The 23,530-nt window shown below is 45.2% G+C and overlaps 1 protein-coding gene across 1 annotated transcript; it reads left to right on the top strand.

The window, feature by feature from the left end:
- Positions 1–216: 216 nt before the first annotated feature.
- On the top strand, positions 217–22,171 carry LOC116522037 (apoptotic chromatin condensation inducer in the nucleus-like). Its single transcript, XM_032236622.1, has 4 exons — positions 217–615; positions 12,029–12,094; positions 13,331–13,442; positions 21,987–22,171. The coding sequence occupies exons 1-4, from the start codon at positions 478–480 to the stop codon at positions 22,169–22,171; spliced, it is 501 nt and encodes a 166-aa protein (XP_032092513.1). The 5' UTR covers positions 217–477.
- The last annotated feature ends 1,359 nt before the right edge of the window (positions 22,172–23,530 follow it).

Here is a 23,530-nt window from a genome sequence, read left to right as displayed (position 1 = left end):
ACTCGGAAGACGCACTCGGGCCAGCCAGGCTTCGGAAACGAAGGGGCTTTACTTAGGCGCTGGGCGGAAGTTGCCGAACGTTTTTCCGTCACCGCCCCCTTCCGAGGCCGAAGATGTCCGGAAGTTCCCGAGTCCTTCTCAAGAACTCACTTCCAATGAAGCCGCCTCGAAAGACCCGGAAATGCCCGAAGTAGCCCGGAAAGAGTCGCCCGACCTAGAGCGGGCCCCCCTCCTCCTGCTCCTCCGCCCCTCCCTCCTGCTCCTGCTCCTCCTTCCGAACGCCGAGCGGAAGTCTCCGAAAACAGACGGCGCTTTGACGAAGCGCGGCCGGACGTCCAACGAGACGGCGCGCGCGCGCGCGAGGAGGAGGGAGGGGGGCGAGGGGTCAGAGGTCACCCCGAGCGCCCGAGGCCTCCTCCGGAAGTTGCCGAACGCCCCCGAAGCTCCCGGGGAGGGCAGGCAGCGGCGCCACACAAGATGGCGGACGGGGAGGAGGTTACTCTGGACGGGAGGCCGCTTCAGGCGTTGAGGGTCGCCGACCTGAAGGCGGCTTTGGAAGAGCGGGGACTGCCGAAGAGCGGGCAGAAGAGCGCCTTGATTAAGCGGCTCCGTGGGGTGAGGAAAAAAAAAAAAGGGCCCGGCGGGGGAAAGGGGGCCCGGGGGCCCGGGTGGCTTCGCGCATGCGTAAACCGAGGCGGGCAAGGGTTTTTTTTTTTCCTCCCCCGCTCCGGGCTTCTAAGCAACGCGGGCCCCTGGCCCGGGGGTGCCGCCGCGCATGCGCGGGGCAATAGCCCACTACTGCCACCAAGGGGTGGGGGGAGAAATTGCCTCTACCTTTAGGGCGAAAAATGGGGCGGGGGGGGCAGGAAGAGTCCTATTGGCGGGAGAAGCCTTTGACATCACTTTGGGGTTGCCCCATAGAAATAGGGGAGGGGGGATCCCCTTTTAAGTGAGTTTGGGGGAAATCCTTGCAGAAGTTTTAACAGCCTGTTGCTGATTGGGAGAGGGGGGGGGAAATGGGCATTTCCTGGTCCCACCACTGATTGGGGAGGGGGCGCCCCATGGAGGCCCGATCCTTCCCCCCCCCTGCCAATTTGGCAACTTGCCTTTCATCCCAGGCTCACTTTTTTGGGGGGGGGGCTTCTCCATTCATCTCCTAAGATTCCCCCCCCCTCCAGCCCCATAAGTTTCCGAACAGATGTTCCCGCAAGGAAACCCAAGTTTCTGGTTTCCATTTGGATTTCAATTCGGATGGAAAAAGTTTTCACTCGGGACGATGAGGTCCTCGTGCTTACGACGGCTCCCTTGGTGACTGAAGGGACGACGGCACTTTAAAAAAAGGGTGGGGGAACGAAGAGCGTTTTTCATGCTTAACCAACCCTTGCGGTATTTCCACGCACCCCGCCTCCCACGATGGCGGGATTTACATTCGGAGGCTCGGCTCGCAGTTATGACGGTTTGCGCGGGGGTCGCGGGAATCCCCTTTTCGGAAAAGCAAAGTCGACGGGGAAACCGTATTCGCTTCGCACGTGTGTGCCCATTTAAGGACCGGTGTGTATTCGCTTAACGGATGTGGCCAGGAAGCAAAACGCACCAAACCAAATTTCTCGCTTAGCGACTTAAATTGGGGGCTCTGTCGTCGTACTTTGTGGGTTACCTGTATAGGTGGTTTTTTTTAGGATGAGGTGAGGGGGATGGATGAATTCAGCTTTAGGGTAAAGATCCTGCCTTGAAGGTTGTGGGCTGTGGAACAGCTTGCCACTAGAAGTTGTGCTCCATCACTTGGAGGCTTTTAAGAGGACGCAGGACAGTTGCTTGTCTGAAATGGCATAGGGTCTCCTGATTCAGCAGGGGGTTGGACTAGAAGACCTCCAAGGTCCCTTCCAGCTCTTCATTGCTTGATAACCCAATCTGGAATTAAGGAATTAGCTTCCTAACAGCGAGAACCAGTGGAACAACCTGCCACCAGACGTTCTGGGTGCTTCATCATTGGGATTTTTTAAGAAGAGATCGGGGAACCATTTGCCTGAAATGGTACAGGATCTCCTGCTTCAGCAGGGGGTTGGACTAGAAGACCTCCAAGGGTCCCTTCCAGCTCTATTCTGATGGATTGAGCTGGCGTGGCTGTGCAGAAGAAGGTGCATTTGTAGCCCAGGCCATGCCATGCAACGAACGAACTTCATGGCAGGAAGGACCAGAAAGTGGGGTCCAGATAGTCCTCGGTTTACAACCGTTCATTTAATGACCGTTTGAAGTTGCAACAGCATGGAAGAAAACAGACTTAACGACCATTTTTCACACTGTTGCAGCATCCCCGTGATCATGCGGTCAAAATTCAGACGGTTGGGAAACCGGCTCGCATTTATGACGGTTACAGTATCCCTTTTGCCACCTTCTGACGAACAAGATCAACGGGAAAGCCAGATTCGTTTCACCGCCGTGTGACTAACTTAACGGCAGCGCTTCGCTTAACCACGGGGCCAAGAAAGGTGGTAAAAATGGGGCAGAATTCAGGGAACAAGCGTCTTGCTCAACAGTGGAAATTGGGGGATCAGTTGAGGACATAAATTGAGGACTGTCCATATAATGACAGTCTGCAAATGGTGTGGTCCATGCTGTGGCTTTTGAGAGGTGTTTGATGCTTATTTTTGATGGGTGGAGTTTGGAAAGGTGGGTCCCCAAAAGTTTCTTAAGTTATTTGTATGTCACTTTGATTGCTTTTGCAAAAAAAGTGGCAAATCTACCCAATATAGCTTCCTGTTTTCCCCACAACAACCCTTTGAGGTAGGTGGATTGGGTTGAGAGATTGGAGCTGGCCCAAGATCACCCAATTGGCTTTCATGGCTAAAGTAGGACTAGAACTCCCCGTCTCCTGATGATTGGCACAAAGTCGAATAATTGTCTTCCATGCTTAAGGCGGGACTCGAATTCACCATCTCCTGTGATTGGGCCAAAGTTACCCATCTTAGCTAAGGCTGCTTATAATACAATTCTGATATGATTTAAGTCCCAATTGCATTCTGTTTTAATTCCTTTTTATTCATTTGGGAAGTAAACTGATTTGGACTCTGAAGGCAGCAGGGTAGAGTGGTTAGAGTCTGCATGGAGGCAGGTGACTCTGATTGAACCCAGGGGCCAAATAAATTTCTGTTCTTTAGCATTTCCTGCCCCACAAAAGTGTTGGAAAATAAAATAATGCTAGAAGAAAGCTGCATCTTTTAGCCTCTAGAGCTCTTGGAAAACTAAATAGAAATATTAAGAAATAAACCCTTGACGTAAGACCACCAATTCTGTCATTAAGCGAGACATTTGTTGAGTGAGCTTTGCTTTTTACGACCTTGCTTGCCAACTATGGTTAAAGTGAATCCCGGCACTTGTTCAGTTAGTAACACGGTTGTTAAGTCAATCTGGCTTTCCCGTGGATTATTATTATTTTGCTCGTCAGAATGTCTCAAAAAGTAGATTGCGCGACCCCGGGACTTTCTAACCGTCATAAATACAAGTCAGTTTGCCAAAGCGTCAAAATTTTGAATCGCCTGACCATGGGGACGTTGCAAATGTCGTAAGTTTGAAAACAGGTCGTGAGCCTTTTTCTTTTTTTCCCAATGCCGTCGTAAGTTTTGAACGGTCACTAAGCGTATGTTGTAAGTCGGAGCTCTACCTATCTATGTTTGCTCGGAGGAATCCGTGTGGATCAGGGAAGGTGGAACTTAACCTCATAGTAGTTTTTAACAGAGCTGCTTCTTGCCTTTGATTGGAGAAAAGCCGGCTTGATTTAAATCACGGTTTATTCAGGGGTCAGGCCTTAGAAGTGCTTGGCGGGTTGCGGGGGGAAAAAAAGTTGCGGTGTGTCAGAGACCAACAATCAACCCCGCATGTCAAGTGTGCGCACAGTGTGGCTACTATTTTGAGACAATCCAGGAGTAAAATACAGTATACAGAGGTTTTGCCTATCAAACAGTGGTTTATCTAAGGCATACACCATATTTTTCGGACTATAAGATGTACATTTTGTCTCCCCAAAAGGGGTGAAAATGTGTGCGTCTTATAGACCGAATATTGCTGAAGCCCCACCCACTCACTGGCCTTTTTTGGGGGGGGGCTTTTGAACACCCCGTTTTTGGGCCTTTTTTCATCCCGTTTTCAACACTTTGAGGCTTTTTCCGGGCCGTTTTTGAGGATTTTTCCGGGCCGTTTTTGAGGATTTTTCCAGAATGTTTTTGAGGCATTTTTGGGACTTTTTCAGGCTTGGGGGGGGGGATATTTTTTTTTTTAACCAAAAAAACCGAGCTGAAAACCTCAAAAACGTCCTGAAAAACCCCTTGAAAATGGACCAAAAAAGCCTCAAAAATGGACTGAAAAAAGCCTCAAAAACAGGCCGAAAAAAACCTCAAAAATGTGTAGAAAAAGGCTGGAAAAGAGCCAGAAAAAGACCCCCCCAAAAGGACTGAAAATGCGGCGTGCAGAGGCCAAAAACCTTTTTTTATTCTTGTTTTCCTCTTCTAAATTTCCTGCATCTTATAGTCAGGTGCATCTTATCATCTGAAAAATATGGTGTGTGTGTGTGTATGTATATAAATATGTAGGTCTTTGGTTATTCGGGTTTTCTCCCGTGTAAAATTGGAAGTGTCTTGGCGATGTTTCGACGAAGTCTCATTCGTCATCTTCAGGCTTCGTGCTTCCAGGAGCAATGTGAGATCTCGGCTGTTTCTTCCTCAGAAAAGATAGATAGATAGATAGATGATAGATAGATAGATAGATAGATAGATAGATAGATAGATAGATAGATAGATAGATAGATAGATAGATAGATGAGAGAGGGGAAAAGAAGGAGAGGGATGATAGATAGATAGATAGATAGATAGATAGATAGATAGATAGATAGATAGATAGATACATACATAGATAGATAGATAGATAGATAGATAGATAGATAGATAGATAGATAGATAGATAGATAGATAGATGATAGATGAGGGAGGGAGGGAGGGAGAGCAAAGTCACCCATTCAGCTTCTCTGTCCATCAAAGTCTCATTCGTCATCTTCAGGCTTCGTGCTTCCAGGAGCAATGTGAGATCTCGGCTGTTTCTTCCTCAGAAAAGATAGATAGATAGATAGATAGATAGATAGATAGATAGATAGATAGATAGATAGACAGATTATAGATTAGATAGATTAGATAGATAGATTTGATAGATTTGATAGATGATAGATTGATAGATGATAGATTGATTGATAGATAGATTGATAGATAGATGATAGATAGATAGATGATAGATTGATTGATTGATAGATTGATTGATAGATGATAGATAGATGATAGATAGATGATAGATATAGATAGATATAGATAGATATAGATAGATAGATAGATGATAGATAGATAGATAGATAGATAGATAGATAGATAGATAGATAGATAGATAGATGATAGACAGATGATAGATAGATAGATGATATAGATATCTCCTACTCAAAACCAGGCAATCCATCAGTCTTCAACTATAACACACAAGCACACACAGAGAAGACCGCCTTCACATGGCCTCCCTTATATAGACAGCTTCTTAAAGTGGCAGTAACCCTGCTGGGACATGGTGGCTCAGTGGCTAAGACGCTGAGCTTGTCAATCAGACAAGTCAACAGTTCGAATCCCTAGTGCCCCGCAACGGAGTGAGCTCCCATTACTTGTCCCAGCTTCTGCTAATCTAGCAGTTTGAAAGTTTGTAAAAATGCAAGTAGAAAAATAGGGACCACCTTTGGTGGGAAGGTAACAGCGTTACGTGCGCCTTTGGCGTTGAGTCATGCCGGCCACATGACCACGGAGAACGTCTTTGGACAGCGCTGGCTCTTTGGCTTTGAAAAGGAGATGAGCAGTGCCCCCTACAGTTGGGAATTACTAGCACTGCGCCAAGGTGGCGCAGTGGTTAAATGCAGCACTGCAGGCTACTGCTAGATCAGCAGTTCAGCGGTTCAAATCTCACCGGCTCAGGGTTGACTCAGCCTTCCATCCTTCCGAGGTGGGTAAAATGAGGACCCAGATTGTTGGGGGCAATATGCTGACTCTCTGTAAACCGCTTAGAGAGGGCTGAAAGCCCTATGAAGCGGTATATAAGTCTACTGCTATTGCTATTGCTATATGTGCGAACGGAACCTTTATCTTTATAACCCTGCCGGACTCATTCTCATTTCATCATCTTGGTTTATAGAGCCTTACAGAAGCTGGTCAGCTATTAAATCACCATTACCTTAACACCACATCTCTCAGCGAGAGAGATTAGATGTTGTATACAGGTAGTCCTCGACCTACAATTGTTCGTTTAGTGACCGTTCTTCGTTACGAAGCCACAAAAACATTTGGAGGATTTTTCACCCTTTGGATCTTAGCAGCATCCGATAATCATGCAATCAAAATTCAACCGCCATGTATTTATGACGGTTGCCAGGTCCAAGGGTCATGAGATTATTATTTTTTACAAGCTTCGGGTGAGCCAAGGCAATGGGGAAGTCAGATTTCTCACTTAACAATTGTGTTATTCACTTTAAAAAAATCTGCAGCGATCCCCTGAATAATGGTGGCAAGAGAGGGCGTAAACTGGGACGAAGCTCGCTCAACGACTGTCTTGCTTATTAATGGAAATTTGGGGGCGGGATCAACTGTGGTCATAAGTCAAGGATTTCCTGTATGGCGTTCCACTGAGAAATAATTATTTTGGACCAGGGCGTTTAGCTACTTTCGTGGCCGATACTGCAAATCAAAGGTTGTGTTGTAGCCTGCCAGCAGAGCTGGGAGCAGATTCGGACAGTGAGGAGATTGGGGAGGAGCATGGGCCAATCCTGGATTCTGGGGAAGGCTCTGTGTCGGAGGCAGAGAGGGGGCCAGGGCCGTCTTGACAGTTATCAGCTGCTTTCGGAGTCAGACATCAGTGAGGCAGAAGAACAGCTGGAGCCTGTTCCCAGTGTGCGCATGCGCAGAGTTGCCAGACGAAGGGAACAGCTAAAGAACGGGTCGACTTGGGAGTAAGGCCACAGATGGACGATGAATGGCCCCTCCCAGAGGGAATAAAAGAGGAGCGACAGGGGAGTGGAGTTTGCAGGAGGCCAATGAAGTTCCCTTCATTGGTTTGTGACTCTCCGAGACTCCTTGCCAGGTTTTGCAGGTATCATCCTGGCAGCTCTCCAAGCCAGATAAGGTCGGTGACTGTAAATCCTCCTTTGAAAGACTTTGCTAGATGTGAAGGAGCAGAATTCACAGTCAATGAATAAAAGGGGGTTTTGACAGGACAAGGAGTTTGCTTCATGATCTTGGGAAGCCTAGGCTAGAACAGATTGGCGTCACATAATGTAACAACCGGTTCGCTGAGAACCGAAAAGATAAGTGTGCACGCTTGCGGCGTCAAATACACTTTGTCTATATAGGACGGGATAGTGCCCGGGCGGGTGGGCAATCCCTGATGCTGGTCAGAACTTCTGGTTCTAATTTCAGGTGTGCAGGTGGGAATCTTGTAGAAGTATCATCTACATAGTTCATCTCGTTTTAACTCTGAAAAATGGTCATAAATCCCTTCTTTCAGCCCCCGTTGTAACTTGGAGCAGTCACTAAATGAAACCATTGTAAGTCGATTTCCTGCGTTCTCTCTGGTTTTTCCAGAGTGGTTTTTCCTACTCCGGTGCAGCTGATCTTCAGCCAAGGAAGGGTATTAAATCTTTTGAAATGAACAAGGTACAGAAATCGTAGCCGTTGAAAAAATGTCCCAAAGCAGATTTTACTGCATTTTTCTACAGCTTTGCTCCACAATCTTTTATCCTCACAAAAATGCTCTTAAGTTAAGTACGTTAAGGATATAAAAGTATGTATGCTTGAGGATTATTTAATCAGCTTTCAGACTGGAAAAAAAAATATGAGTCTTTCTAGTTCTCTTTTAACCCTTTGCCCCCTTAGCCTGGTTGAAGCCACACAATATAGTGTGTAACCTAGTTTGTTTGATATTGGCCTGAGTCCTTTGCTGTTCTGGTATCAATAACCGATAGTGTAAGCATAATCCACCACATTTTTATCCAAAATGCCTTAACCTTTTGACAAGTCCACCATATATGAAAATATGTAGCATCGAGAGAACCACATCTCCAACATTTAGGCTGTACATTCAGGTACATAGAAGCCAGTTTTTTAGGATCTAAATGCCATCTATAAAACATCTTATAAAAATGTTCTCTCAGATTTTGTGCTTGTGTGAAGGGAGGAGTAGAGGGTTAGAAGAAAGAGGGGGAGAGAGGGTGGGAGAGAGGACGGGAGGGAGGGTGAGAAGGAAGGGAGGGAGTGTATTGGGAGAGAGGAATGATAGAGGGGGAGGGGAAGTAGGGTAGAGGGGAATGTTGGAGGGAAGAAAGAAAGGTGGAGGGGGGTGAAAGAAAGGGTGTATGGAGGGTCGAAGTGGTACATTGGGTTTGTATTTTGGGGGGTATTGTTGACAAGAGGAATGGCTGTGTTTATTGTTTAATGTTATATGGCCCCGGTTATGCACAGTATATATGTGACTGTACGAAATGAAAATGGAAAAATAAAAACACATTTACAGACAAAAAAATAAAATAACCGATGGCGTAAGCAAGGATGCGAAGCCATTAAATATGTCCCTGCTTTGAAAGATTCACCAAAAAGTCAATGAGAGTTGAAATTCTAAAAAGGGCAAGAGATGATGGATAGACATAGAATATGTTTTTTAACATGGTAGTTATTTAATTGTGTTAGAAAAAAGAATTAGAAAGTAGAAATTGGGAATAGCAATAGCAATAGCAGTTAGACTTATATACTGCTTCATAGGGCTTTCAGCCCTCTCTAAGCGGTTTACAGAGTCAGCATATTGCCCCCAGAGTCTGGGTCCTCATTTCACCCACCTCCGAAGGATGGAAGGCTGAGTCAACCTTGAGCCGGTGAGATTTGAACAGCCGAACTGCAGAACTGCAGTCAGCTGAAGTAGCCTGCAGTGCTGCATTTAACCACTGCGCCACCTCGGCTCTAGTATTATGTGTGTGTTTGTATGTATGTATGTATGTATGTATGTATGTATGTGTGTATATACATATATATATATACACATACATACATACATACATACATACATACATACATACATACATACATACATATATATATATATATATATATATATATATATATAAAAGCCAAATATCACTCATTCATCATGAAATCTCCAGAATTGTAAAGCCTACAAACTGGAAACTTGGCACATATGTTCCTCTTGGCTTCTAGCTGCTCGCTAAGAAGCCATTTTTTTAAATGACCACCAGATCATTAGTATTTCTTATACAGTATTATATTAATACACTCTGATGCTAAGGAGTTAAATATTCTACTCCCCCTCCCCACCTGCAAAGAACTCTATTCCAACTGCCAGTTGCCTTATTATTAACGCACTGATGCTAAGGAGTTAGACATTCTACTCCCCTTCCCCACCTGGAAAGAACTCTGTTCCAACTGCCAGTTGCCTTATATTAACACACTCTGGTGCCGAGGAGTTAGACATTCTACATTAATTTTCTTTTTTATTTAAATATAAAGTTTTTTATTTTTTGTTCTCTATATACAATTATAGGTTTACATTCAAATATTTATTCTTTTTTTACATTCATGGTTCTTATACATTTGTCATTCCATTTATAGAATAATAATATTCCATTTGGCTTGCTTTCTTTACCATCCCTCGCCTGTTTTGACACCACCTTCTCCCTTTCTTTTCTCCCTCCCTCCCTTCTCTACTTCCTTCATTCCTCTTCCCTTCCTTCTTCCCTTACCTCTCTCCTTCTCTCTTCCCCTTCCTACCCTCTCTCCTTATTTCTCTTTCTCCTTTTCCCTCTTCCTCTCCTCTCTATCTTCCTTCCCCACTCTTCCTCTCCTCTCCTCTCTTCCTTTCTCTCCCTCCCCCCTTCTCTATTTTCTTCTTTCCTCATCTCCTTTCTCTTCCTTCTTCCCTTTCTTCAGCTCTACTTCTCTCTACCCCTTCCTACCTTCTCTCCTCCCTTCCATCTTCCTCTCCTCACCTCTCTCTTCCTTCCCTCCTTTTCCTCTCATTTAATCTCCTCCTCTCTTCCTTTTTCTGTTGCAGGTGTCTGTTTTCTTGGGTGGTATTTCTGCAAACCCAGAAATCGTTGAATATCATTTCTTGTTCCTTTTCCTTCTCTCTCTCTCTCTTTTTTTGAAAAAAATTTTTTTTTCTTTTTTGGACAGACAAAGGCAGACAACACATAACACATAGAACCTTCTTCAATCACATACAGCATGTTGTTTGGTTGCAAAGTTTTTGTGCATCATTTCCATAGTCCTCACTTTCAATTGTAAATAAATATAAACAAATACAACACCTAACATAAAAACATCTTCCATTCCATATAGTGTCACGTATTATCAATCAAGTATATTTATATACATTATTATATTATAATAATTTCTCTTAATATGTCAGCTTATGCATTTCAGCACATTCCATTGCTCATATCATCAATCTAATATATATGTATACAATTGTTATGATTATTAAACATTCATTGAATATAGCTATTATTACATACTAAATTTAAAGTAAATTTACATTATGGCATTTCATTACATCATCCTGGACTCATCCAATGATGTTACATCTTTATATTCTATTCTATATAGAATTGTTTATCTTTTATTTAAAAAAAAAGCTTTTCCACATCTCCATGATCTTCACTTATGACATATAAAATTCCATATTGTCAAGCTAGTATATATAAATGCATTATTATCATTATTAATCATTTGTTTAACTATAACTAACTATAACTGCACAGCTAAAGTGACCCCACCTTGTCCTAGTAAGTCAAGAAATGGGGAGGGGGGGGCTTTGGTTGGTAAGCTTCAGGATAGGTTCCCGAACAAAATTGCCGAGTAGAGAATTAAGTGCCTGGAGACTTAAACATGTGTCAAACGGTGGCAGGCCATTGTTGGGATAAGAAGAACAGGGTTCACATTGCAGCATTCCATTATATTTGAGGATATACCACAAAGAAGATGGGGTTTACCATGTTTCCCCCAAAATAAGACTGTTCGCCAAGCCTTGCGGACTATGAATGAAAGGAATCCATAGTCGTGCCAAGTGTTTCCTTGCCCTGTGTGTGGAAACTATTTATCTGGCAGCTCTCCAAGCGAGATAAGGTTCATGTGGATAAACATTCCTCTGAAAGGCTGTTTGCCAAGCCTTGCGGACTGTGAATGAAAGGAATCCACAGTCGTGCCAAGTGTTGCCTTGCCCTGTGTGTGGAAACTAGTTATCTGGCAGCTCTCCAAGCGAGATAAGGTTCGTGTGGATAAATATTCCTCTGAAAGGCTGTTTGCCAAGCCTTGCGGACTGTGAATGAAAGGAAGTCACAGTTCTGCCAAGTGTTGCCTTGCCCTGCGTTGGGAAACTAGTTATCTGGCAGCTCTCCAAGCAAGATAAGGTTCGTGTGGATAAATATTCCTCTGAAAGGCTGTTTTCCAAGCCTTGCGAACTGTGAATGAAAGGAATCCACAGTCGTGCCAAGTGTTGCCTTGCCCTGTGTGTGGAAACTAGTTATCTGGCAGCTCTCCAAGCGAGATAAGGTTCGTGTGGATAAATATTCCTCTGAAAGACTGTTTGCCAAGCTTTGCGGAGTGTGAATGAAAGGAATTCACAGTTCTGCCAAGTGTTGCCTTGCTCTGCGTTGGGAAACTAGTTATCGGGCAGCTCTCCAAGCGAGATAAGGTTCGTGTGGATAAATATTCTTCTGAAAGGCTGTTTGCCAAGCCTTGTGGACTGTGAATGAAAGGAATCCACATTTGTGTCAATAAAAGGGGTTTTGCTGGGACTAAGACTCTGCTTCTTGCTTCTGGGTCAGAACAGACTAAAAGACCTCCAACTTTATTGTGTAAGGAATTCTGTAAGTGGGAGATGAGTTCAGAACATGGATCTGTTGAGGGCATCTAGACGTCGTCTCTAATCTCATCTCCTCTTTCCTTTGTAGGCCCTGATGCTTGAAAACCTCCAGAAGCATTCAACCCCCCACACCACCTTCCAACCCAATTCCCAGGTAAGACACGCCAGCCCATCCTTCGTCTGTGGTTGATCCAATCCTGGGTCTACCCACTTCCATTTTTTGGTCCCTTTTCCTTCTTTCTTAGTTGACATGGAAATTAATCATGGAGTTCAGCCTCCTTCTGGTCCTAAATAGAAGATTTACTGTATTTTTCGGAGTATAAGGCGCACCTTTCTCCCCCCCACCCCCAAAAAAAGAAGGTGAAAATCTGGGTGCGTTTTATACATTGAATACAGCATTTTTGGCCTCCTGAAACCCTGCCTCCTTCGCAAAAACGGACGTGCTGAAGGTTTGGGAGGCCTCCAAAGTGCTCCTGGGGATTGGGGAGGGCAAAAACGAGCGAAAAACAGGTTGTTTTGTGTCATTTTTTTCCTCCCAGCCCCCAGGAGCACTTTATAAGCCTCCTAAAGGATATGCATGCCCTTTTTTTGGTGAAAAACTCACCGTTATTTGCTCATTTTTGCCCTCCCACCCCCCAGGAGCACTGTATAAGCCTCCTAAAGGCTACGCATGGAGTCCTAGTGGACAACCATTTAAATAGGAGCCAGCTGTGTGCAGCAGCTGCCAAAAAGGCCAACAAAGTTCTAGGCTGCATCAACAGAGGGATAGAATCAAGATCACGTGAAGGGTTAATACCACTTTACAATCCCTTGGTAAGGCCACACTTGGAATACGGCATTCATCTTTGGTCACCACGATGTAGAAAAGATGTGGAGACTCTAGAAAGAGTGCAGAGAAGAGCAACAAAGAGGATTAGGGGACTGGAGGCTAAAACATAGGAAGAACGGTTGCAGGAACTGGGTATGTCTAGTTTAATGAAAAGAAGGACTAGGGGAGACATGATAGCAGTCTTCTAATATCTCAGGGGTTGCCACAAAGAAGAGGGAGTCAAGCTATTCTCCAGGGCACCTGAGGGCAGAACAAGAAGCAACAGGTAGAAACTAATCAAGGAGAGAAGCAACTTAGAACTGAGAAGAAATTTCCTGACAGTGAGAACAATTAATCAGTGGAACAGAAGTTGCCTCCAGAAGTTGTGAATGCCCCAACACTGGAAGTCTTTAAGAAGATGTTTGATAGCCATTTGTCTTAAACGGTATAGGGTTTCCTTCCTAGGCAGGGGGTTGGACTAGAAGACCTCCAAGGTCCCTTCCATTTCTGCTATTGTATTGTATTGTATTGCATTGCATTGTATTGTATTGTAACCTGTTTTGTCTTCCGCGTCCCAACCAGATCGGGGAGGAGATGAGCCAGAACACCATCATCAAGCAATACCTGGAAAAACAGCAGGAGCTGCTGAGGCAGCGTCTGGAGCGGGAAGCTCGGGAGGCAGCTGACTTAGAAAGTAAGTGGAATTTGTCCCTGTCTCCTCCCCTCCCCTCCTGCTCTTAAGCCATCATTTGGCTGGTTTTTGAACCAAAGGCGTCTTCGCTCCGTCCGACAAAAAACTCAATCTCTTCGGGAGCCGAGCATGCCAAAATTGCCCGGCAACAAACTGACAATTCTATTCCATCAATCGATTTGTATCCCGTCTCTAGGATTTATTCCAATAATTCCGGGCGGCCAACCTATCCAACACAACCTTCCCTTTGCCTCCCGACAACAACAACCCTGTGAGGTGGGTTGGGCTGTGAGAGAGGGACTGGCCCGAAGGCACCCAGCTGGTTTTGATGCCAAGGCGGGACCAGAACTCCCACTCTCTTGGTGATTGGCCCAAACTCACCCAACTGGCTGTCATGCCAAGGCGGGATTAGAACTCCCACTCTCCTGGTGATTGGCCCAAAGTCACCCAGCGGCTTTCATGCCAAGGCGGGACTAGAACTCCCACTCTCCTGGTGATTGGCCCAAAGTCACCCAGCTGGTTGTCATGCCAAGGAGGGACTAGAATTCCCACTCTCCTGGTGATTGGCCCAAAGTCACCCAGCTGCCTTTCATGCCAAGGCGGGACTAGAACTCCCACTCTCCTGGTGATTGGCCCAAAGTCACCCAGCTGGTTGTCATGCCAAGGAGGGACTAGAATTCCCACTCTCCTGGTGATTGGCCCAAAGTCACCCAGCCGGCTCCTCCTCCTCCTCCTTTTTCTTCTCTTTCTCCTCCTCCTTCCTCCTCCTCCTCCCTCTTCCTCTTTTTCTTTTTTTCTTTTCCTTTTCCTTTTCTTTCTCCTCCTCCTCTTTCATCTTCCTTTCTTTTTGTTTCTTTTCTTTTTGTTAGATTGGGCTAAGGGAAGGGACTAACCGAAAGCCACTGAGAATCTTTCTGTGGCTAAGGGAGGCCTGGACCCTGGATCTCCCCGATGATAGTACAATACCTTCACCGTTACCTATACCTAGTCCTCAACAACCATTCCTTCCGCATTCCATTCAAAACCAATCAAAGTTACTATAACCCTGAAAAAAGCCACTTACCAATGGTATCTTCACACTTACAACCACTTACAACACCCCCAGGATCACGCCATAAAAATTCGGCCCCTTGGCAACCGACAGTGTGTTCATGACGGTCGCAAAATCCCACCGTCCTCTGATCGCCATTTATAAGTATAATCTTTATTGTCCTTGTACTTAAATACAAGGAAATTGGTTTTAACCTCACTGGTGCAAAATGGGAACAGAAACGAAAAAAGAAAGAAAAAGAAATAATTAGCGTGTGCATGGAGTGATTGTGGTTGTATTTAAAAGTCTGACAGCCCAAGGATATAAACTATCTTTAAGCCTCTTTGTTCGGCTGGCTATACTTTGATGTCTTCTGCCCAATGGTAGAAGTGCAAAGAGACACTGACCAGGGTGTGAATCACCTCTTGAGTATCTTCCTTACTCTGCTAAAGCAGCGAGATCTGGCGATGTCATCCAGTGGTTTGCAACCTTCCTGTTGTGGTCCTCGGCCTACGGAGCCGGCAGCAAATTCGGACAGTGAGGAGGTTGAGGAGGAACCTGGGCTAGTCCTGGAGTCTGGGGAAGGCTCTGACGAGGGCTCTGCATCGGAGGCAGAGAGGGGGCCAAGGCCGTCTGGTAGTGATGTGCTGCCTCTGGAATCTGACATCAGCGAGGCAGAAGAACAGCAGGAGCCTGTTCCCAGTGTGCTCATGCGCAGAGCTGCCAGAAGGCAAGAACAGTTAGGATAAAAAAGGGCGACTTGGGAGTAAGGCTTGGAGGTGATTGGCCCCTCCCACAAGACATAAAAGAGGAGCAAACGGATTTGAGCCTTTGCAGGATGCAATTAGTTCATTGTGGTCGGTTCAAACTCTGAGATCCTCCGTTTGACTCTGTGTTGCATTTGGCCTTGCAAAACTAATTGGCAGTTGGGTCTCTGGCAGCGTTTCAAGGGAGATAAAAGACGGGTGCTTATCAACATTGCCCTGAAAGACTTTGGTAATTCGAGCAGACATCTGTCGGGCTCTTCACGGAGTGTTTATGAATCATTACGGGCTGTGAATAACCATAATTCACAGCCGTTGAAATAAAAGAGGATTTTGGGGACTAAGATTGTGGTTTATGCTTTCTCAGGAAGCCTAGGTCAACTCCCAACAAGCGAAAGTCAACGGGGGTGTGTGTGTGGGAGAGACGCCAAATTCACTTGAGCAACCGCGTGGCCCGCTTAACTAGAGCGGCTTGCTTAACAGCCGTGGCGAGAGAGGTTCTAAAATGGGACGCGGGCTCACTTGACAAAAACGCTCGCGCTGGTCTCAACTGGCGTCGTAAGCTGAGGACCGCCGGTCCGAACTAATTCTTGCTTGGCGAGCCGGAAGGATAATGTTCTCCGCTCCGTTGCAAATCCTGTGTTAGCGTTCAGAGAGCTGATGTGAATCGTCCTTAAGCTGAGAGATGATGAAGAAAATGTATGTGACCGCCCAAGTCTCTGTTGATTCCAGCTTCTTCTTTCCTCTACGTGTTCAAGACGGACAGTGATACAATATTTATATGTATGGATGTAGGTGTATATAATATGTATGGATGTCTATATATATCTCTATATCTTTCTCTGTCTCTCTCTTGTCTTTTTCTCTCTCTGTGCGTCTCTTTCTCTGTCTCTTTCTCTCTCTTGGTCGCTCGCTGTCTCTTGTCTGTGTGTGTGTGTGTGTGTGTGTGTGTGTTTGTCTGTCTGTCTCTCCCTCTCTTGTCTCTTTCTCTCTTTGCCTGTCTCTCCCTCTGTCCGTCTTTCTCTCTGTATCTCTGTTTCTTTCTCTCTCTTGGTTGCTCGCTGTCTCTTTGTCTGTCTCTCTCATCTCTCTGTCGGTCTCTCTATTGTCTCTATCTCTCTCTTGACACTTTCTGTCTCTGTGTGTCTCTTTCTCTCTCTGTCTGTCTCTGCCTCTCTCCCTCTCTTGTCTCTTTCTCTCTCTGCCTGTCTCTTTCTCTCTCTGTCTTTCTCTCTCTGTGTGTGTCTGTTTCTCTCTCTTGGTCGCTCGCTGTCTCTTTCTCTTCTCTGTAACTCTGTGTGTGTGTGTCTTTGTCTGTCTGTCTCTCTCTGTCGCTCTCTCTCTCGTCTGTCGCTCTCTCTTGTCTCTCTGTCGCTCTCTCTCTCGTCTCTCTTTCTGTCGCTCTCTCGTCTCTCTCTCTGTCGCTCTCTCGTCTCTGTCGCTCTCTCGTCTCTTTCTGTCGCTCTCTCTTGTCTCTCTCTTTCTGTCGCTCTTGTCTCTCTGTCGCTCTCTCTCGTCTCTCTGTCGCTCTCTCGTCTCTGTCGCTCACTCTTGTCTCTCTGTCGCTCACACTTGTCTCTCTGTCGCTCTCTCTCGTCTCTCTGTCGTTCTGTCGCTCTTTCTTGTCTCTCTTTCTGTCGCTCTCTCGTCTCTCTGTCGCTCTCTCTTCTCTCTTTCTGTCGCTCACTCTTCTCTCTGTCGCTCTATCTCGTCTCTCTCTCTGTTGCTCTCTTGTCTCTTTCTGTCGCTCTCTTGTCTCTCTCTCTGTCGCTCTCTCTTGTCTCTCTGTCGCTCTCTCTTGTCTCTCTGTCGCTCTCTCTCGTCTCTCTTTCTGTCACTCTCATCTCTGTCGCTCTCTCTCGTCTCTCTGTCGCTCTCTCGTCTCTTTCTGTCGCTCTCTCTTGTCTCTCTTTCTGTCGCGCTCTCTTGTCTTTCTGTCGCTCTCTCTTGTCTCTCTCTCTTGTCTCTCTTTCTGTCGCTCTCTCGTCTCTCTGTCGCTCTCTCTCGTCTCTCTCTCTGTCGCTCTCTCGTCTCTTTCTGTCGCTCTCTCTTGTCTCTCTCTCTTTCTGTCGCTCTCTCTTGTCTCTCTCTCTTTCTGTCGCTCTCTCGTCTCTCTGTCGCTCTCTGTCTTGTCTCTCTCTCTTATCTCTCTCTCTCTCTCTCTCTCTCTCTGACGCTCTCTCTGCCTGTCTCTTTCTCTCTCTGTGTGTCTCTGCCTGTTTCTCTATATCGATGATGGTGAACCTGTGGCACGGGTGCCAGAGATGTCACAACGAGCCCTCTTTGTGGGTTCGCGCACTGTCAACAGCTGCTCTTCCGGTTTCTGGTGCGCACATGCAGCCGGCCAGCTGGTCTTTGCAGATGCCGGAATACGGCCTGAAAAACAGCCTGAAAATGGCCCAAAAAATGCCCAAAAAACAGGCATGCATACATCGGCCAGCTGGTTGTTGGGTTTCCGAAAAGGTTCCCCATCATTGCTCTGTGTGTGTGTGTGTGTGTGTGTGTGTGTAGCATGTCTATAAAGATCATCCCTGCCTTACAACCCCAACCGAGGCCCACTTTTTGTTGTTAAGTAAGACCTTTGTTAAGTGAGCTTTGCGCCATTTTGCTGCCGTTGTTGCAAATGAATCGCTGAAGTTCAGACGCTCGTAACCTGATGGTTAAGCGAACCCCCCTTGGCTTTGCCAGCCGCAAAAGGGGATCGCGTGAACTCTGGACACGGCGGTGGTCATAATTCTGAACCTGTTGCCAAGCATCTGAATTCCGATCCCGTGATTGTGGGGATGCTGCGAAGGCCATTTTCCGCCGGTGCCATGGTAACTGTGAGCAACCACTTAATGAAAATGTGATGTCCATTGACCTGTATATGTGTTAGGTAGGTGTACGTGTTGGAGAGTGGACAACAGAATTTCACGTTTAATGTGTGCCACTGTGCCCACGGATAAAATAAAAATAAAAAATTGACAGTAACGTTTGTCTCAGAGGTGCTTTTTCGAGAGGCAGCTGGACTTTCTGGATTTTAGAATAACAGAATAATAGAAATGTAGAATCAGAGAGTTGGAAGGGACCTTGGAGGTCTTCTAGTCCAACCCCCTGCCTAGGCAGGAAACCCTATACCGTTCCAGACAAATGGCTATCCAACATCTTCTTAAAGACTTCCAGTGTTGGGGCATTTACAACTTCTAGAGGCAAGTTGTTCCACTGATTAACTGTTCTAACTGTCAGGAAATTTCTCCTCAGTTCTAAGTTGCTTCTCTCCTTGATTAGTTTCCACCCATTGCTTCTTGTTCTACCCTCAGGTGCCCTTGAGAATAGCTTGACACCCTCTTCTTTGTGGCAACCCCTGAGATATTGGAAGACTGCTATCATGTCTCCCCTAGTCCTTCTTTTCATTAAACTAGACATCCCCAGTTCCTGCAATCGTTCTTCATGTTTTAGCCTCCAGTCCCCTAATCCTCTTTGTTGCTCTTCTCTGCACTCTTTCTAGAGTCTCCACATCTTTTCTACATCGTGGTGACCAAAACTGAATGCCGTATTCCAAGTGTGGCCTTACCAAGGCCTTATAAAGTGGTATTAACTCTTCACGTGATCTTGATTCTATCCCTCTGTTGATGCAGCCTAGAACTGTGTTGGCTTTTTTGGCAGCTGCTGCACATGGCTGGCTCCTATTTCAATGGTTGTCCACTAGGACTCCAAGATCCCTCTCACAGTTACTACTATTGAGCAAGGTGCCACCTATTCTGTGTGGAGAGGAGAGAAGGGGAAGAGAGGGGATAGGAGAGAGGGAAGTGAGGCAGGGAAAAGAGTAGGAGAGAGAGAAGGAGTGGAAAAAGGAGAGAAGAAGGGGAAGTAGAGAAGAGAGAGATGGTATTTTCTTTTGACACCCCCCCCCGAAATCAGCGCTTGGCATTATTTTCGGGGTGGTCTTATTTTTGAGGAACAAGAGCTGGGGAGCGTGGTCACCTCATGGCCGCTGCTGTGTGGCAATACTTTTGGGGAGGGCTTATTTTAGCTCATGCGCTCAAAAGCCCGATTAGGCTTATTATCCAGGGAGGTCTTATTTTGAGGGAAACAACTGTGAACGGTCAGAAAACGCATCGTTGTAAGTCGAGAACCACCTGTGCTTGATCCAAAGGCATCGCATCCTTTCACAAGAAAAGAAAAGAAAAATCCAGGCAAGGTTGTCCAAGGTTTTGTTCCAAGAAGCCATTTATGCTGTCAATGAAACCGGGAAAATAAAAGGCATGAGAATTCGGGTGACGGTTATTAACGCTCCAGAAAATCTTGAAGAAATGCTTCTTCAAAAAAAGCCTGTGTTGTTGTTGTTTTTGCAGTTATTATTGTGTTGCCTTTTTGAAAATAGAATATACGTAGTCCTTGGCTAGCACTGATGATGTTACCTAGCTGGGTCATGAAATGCCTGCAAGAAAACAAGGAAGCTCAGAGAGCACCAAGGACCCTACAATCCTCCTCCATCTTTCCTCCTCCTTCTCTTCCTCCCAAGCCCCACTCCCTTCCAACACTGATGATGTTACCTAGTTGGGTCATGAAACGTCTCCAAGAAAACCACCAAGCTCAGAGAGCACCAAGAACCCTATAGTCCTCCTCCATCGCTTCTCCTCCTCCTCCTATCCCTTTGAAGTATATCTCTAACCAGAGAAAAGTGAAAACAAACGTTTTTGTGAATCTATGTTTAATTTTTTTAACCTTCCAAGCTAGAGCAGCTGTGTTTGTTAGCTGGAAAGAATTGCACAATTTCAAAAGCAAACAGAAACCTTGAGCTTGCAAAAGATATTTTCAGAAATACAGAAATTATCAAATACATATGAGAGGATAGACAAGAAGTTGGAAGACTTAGAGCACATAACAGCAAAATACGATGAAGAAGTTGAAGATGTTTATCAAATGCATAATGTGGTGGTTAAAATTCAAAAAATCGAAGTGGAAAATGAATATAAAGAGATTAAATTTGCTGATATTTATGGTGATTGGCTGATCTCTGAAAGAGTGGTACTGAAAGAGGAATTAAAGGGAGGGGAAATTTATCCCATAGGGCAAGACACAGAAGAAAAAAAACAAAGAATCTATGGATTTAAAGAGAGAAATCTCATTAGCAATAGCATGGATAACACTATCGACAATCAAAGATAAGCTGATTAAGGAAACAGAAGAAGGGCATCAAGATTACATGAGAGATTTTATAAGCAAGGAGTTGCTAAGAGGAGTCCATACAAAATTGATCAAGGAGATGATTAGAGGACTGGCACCACAAATGGCAGAAGATATGAGACTGTTTTGCTATTGGAAAGATACAGGTTGATAGATGGAAGAATATAATTTAAAACTAGTTAAACTTAGTGAAATTTATTGACAATAGATATAGTTTCAATAAATAATTGATAATGTTATTAATGTATACAATGTGTAGTGATATGATGAGTATAATTGGATATGAATATGAAATGGTACCCATGTAAGGAAAATTAGCAATCCCTTTGGATTATACATAAAGGTTAATTAAAAAAAGGGAACCAACTTAGATGCAGCTAAAGTTTCGATTATTAGGGGGAAAATGTTATGATACAGTATAAGTCAAATAAAGGAGGATAAGAATAACAACGTATATATAGAAATGGATATAATAGAAAACTGGATATAAATTTTAAACAGTGATTTGGAAAGGAGGATTAGAAAACTTGTTATTAAATATTATGGATGTTTAGCTAGAATAGGACATAAGGATTTAGTGTTAGTGGAGGATCTTAGAAATAGTAATTGAAAGGCCAGTATGTGGTTATGTATTAAACTTTGGTATATTATATGATGAAGGACGCTTAAACAATTATAGCCCAAATGAAAATGGAGATAGGATGATGGTGACCTGTTTAAATATTTGAGTTAAAATTCTGGAGTCAATATGAGTAGGTTTGTGACTGTGGAAGAAATGCCCGAAAGTCTTTTTGTAACCAACTGATAACACTTTCTACAGCATGTAAAGGACTGTGTTTGTTTTAAATTAAAATAAAAAAATTAATTAAAAAAAAGTCCCCTCTGTTCTTGATTTAAGACCACAATTACCACCCAAAATTGACGTTACTACGTGAGAGGCCCTTATTGCGTTTTGCCCCATTTGACCAACATTCTTGCCTTAAGTGACTTGCTGCAGCTGATAATTTAGTAACCTGGTCGTAAGTGGATTCCGGCTTCCCCCATCGACTTTGATTGTCAGAAGGTCGCAAAAGGGGGTGGGGGGATCACGGGAAAAGATTTTCTGGATCATAATTACCCCGGGACATTGCAACTGTCATGGAGATGAAGTGGTTTGCCAAACAGTTGAATTTTGATTACATGGCCATGGGGAACGCTAGCAACGGCCGTTAAGTGTGTAAATGGCGATTATAGACTTTTTTCCCAGTATGTTCCAGCATAACACTCGAACGCCTTGACTAATTTCAACCAAACTTGGTACACAGACTTAACTTACTCTCTGGAGACAAATACTGTGGGGTAAGACACCCCTAACACCCCTTGGGGGTATTGGTGTTAAGATATAACCTGTTGTGCCTTCAAATGGTTTCTACTGTACTGCTGCAAAATGGCTTCTACTGTGCAACGCAGGAAAATCTATCATTAGAAATTACGTTTGGTCTGGATATTTCCCCCTTATAAATAAATACCCAGGCAACGCCGGGTTATCGACTAGTTTTATCTATAAAAATAAATAACGAACGTTGTTGTTTTTTTTTCCGCCAGGCAAAAGTTGCGTCATCTCGCGCAAGAGGGAAGAATCGGACGAAGAGGAACCCGGAAACCAGGAAGAGCACCTCTCTCGGGTCAGGCAGGTAAATGGCAGGAGCACAGGTGGGGCGGGGCGTTCTGCCTGGCCAGAGACCCACGCCTCGGAAGAGGGAGGTGGAAGGGGCCAATGGGCGAGGTGATTGGCAGGAAGAGGAGGGGAGGGCTCCCTGTTTTTGAATAAATGTTTTTCTGGCCATATTCAGGAAGCCATTGAGTTTTTTATTTATCCTTTTGTTCTGTCAGTGGGGTTAACGCACCTGTTTTTCCCTTAATTCCTCTTTGAATAATAAGTGACAATTGGCACCGCTGTTTCTGCGGGGTGGGTGGGTGGCTGTTGGATGTTGGCAGTTTGGGCTGCGGGGGGGGGGGGAGCGGCAGGGATCATTGGCTGGTAAAAGAAGCTTCATAAATGGTCCTTTCGACGCATCAGAGAATAGAAGAGATATCACCTGTCACCGATGGGGAGCTTCGTTCAGCAGATATATTCTCATTGTGCCCAGGAGAGAGAGAGAGAGAGAAATCTGTCGCTACCTAGGATCGAACTCACAGCCTCCTGGTTGTGAGGCGAGAGCTCCACCTCTAGCCCACCGCTCTTACTTTAAGACCAGAGGTTTATTGTTTCTAATAATTCGGAATAAAAGAAAGAAGCAAAAGATATAATAACAACAGAAAACTCACATTGTCAAGCCATTGCAATGGGGTCCAAGGCAGTGGTGAAATCAACTTACCTTTGCTACTGGTTCGTAAATGTGAGCGCGCGTGCCACCTCTGTGCATGCACAGCACCTTCCACGCATGCGCAGAGCATCAAAAATGACATCAGGGGCGGGCAGAGCCTGCTACCGAGCGCACCTGCAAAGGTAAGTAGAGCAGCGGGGGGAGGGGTGTAAATCCGCAATATTAATGACGATCAGCTGTTCTTGACTTCTGGGAGCTCTGAGCATGCGTACACTGGGAACAGGCTCCAGCTGTTCTTCTGCCTCACTGCTGTCTTACTCCCTCTCTGCCTCCGGGGCAGAGCCCTCGTCTGAGCTTTCCTCAACCCCCAGACTGGCCCATGTTCCTTCCCAACCTCCTCACTGTCCGACTCTGCTGAAAATGCAGCACACAATTCAGCTGTCGGGTTTTCAGCTGTTGATTCATGAGCCTCGAGCCAAGTTTCAAAAGAAAGCCAATCGTTTATTAGGAGCACCATTTTGGCACTACCCTGTTGCAGTCAGATCTAAGCCTCGTTTGAATTATAGCTGAACTTTACCCTGTTCCTTCCCTCCCTTCAATCTGTGTCATAAATCACATTCTCCAATGAGGCGCAACCCCTCCCAAGCCTGCTGTAGTAATCTGAGACCCGACTCTAGCCGAAGTATGCATGGAATGCGCTCTCTCTCCCTCCTCCACTCTTTCCTCACCATGAGTTGACATCAGCACATTAGAAATATGTCTGCTACATTTGCAATTATGTTAGTTTGGAATTTTGGTTCAGTGAGGACTGCATGCTCACTC

This window comes from Thamnophis elegans, chromosome Z (assembly GCF_009769535.1).
Source record: "Thamnophis elegans isolate rThaEle1 chromosome Z, rThaEle1.pri, whole genome shotgun sequence".
Lineage (NCBI taxonomy): Eukaryota > Metazoa > Chordata > Lepidosauria > Squamata > Colubridae > Thamnophis > Thamnophis elegans.
The sequence above is the reverse complement of the archived record's forward strand: the minus strand, read 5'-3'. Positions and strand labels throughout refer to the sequence as shown.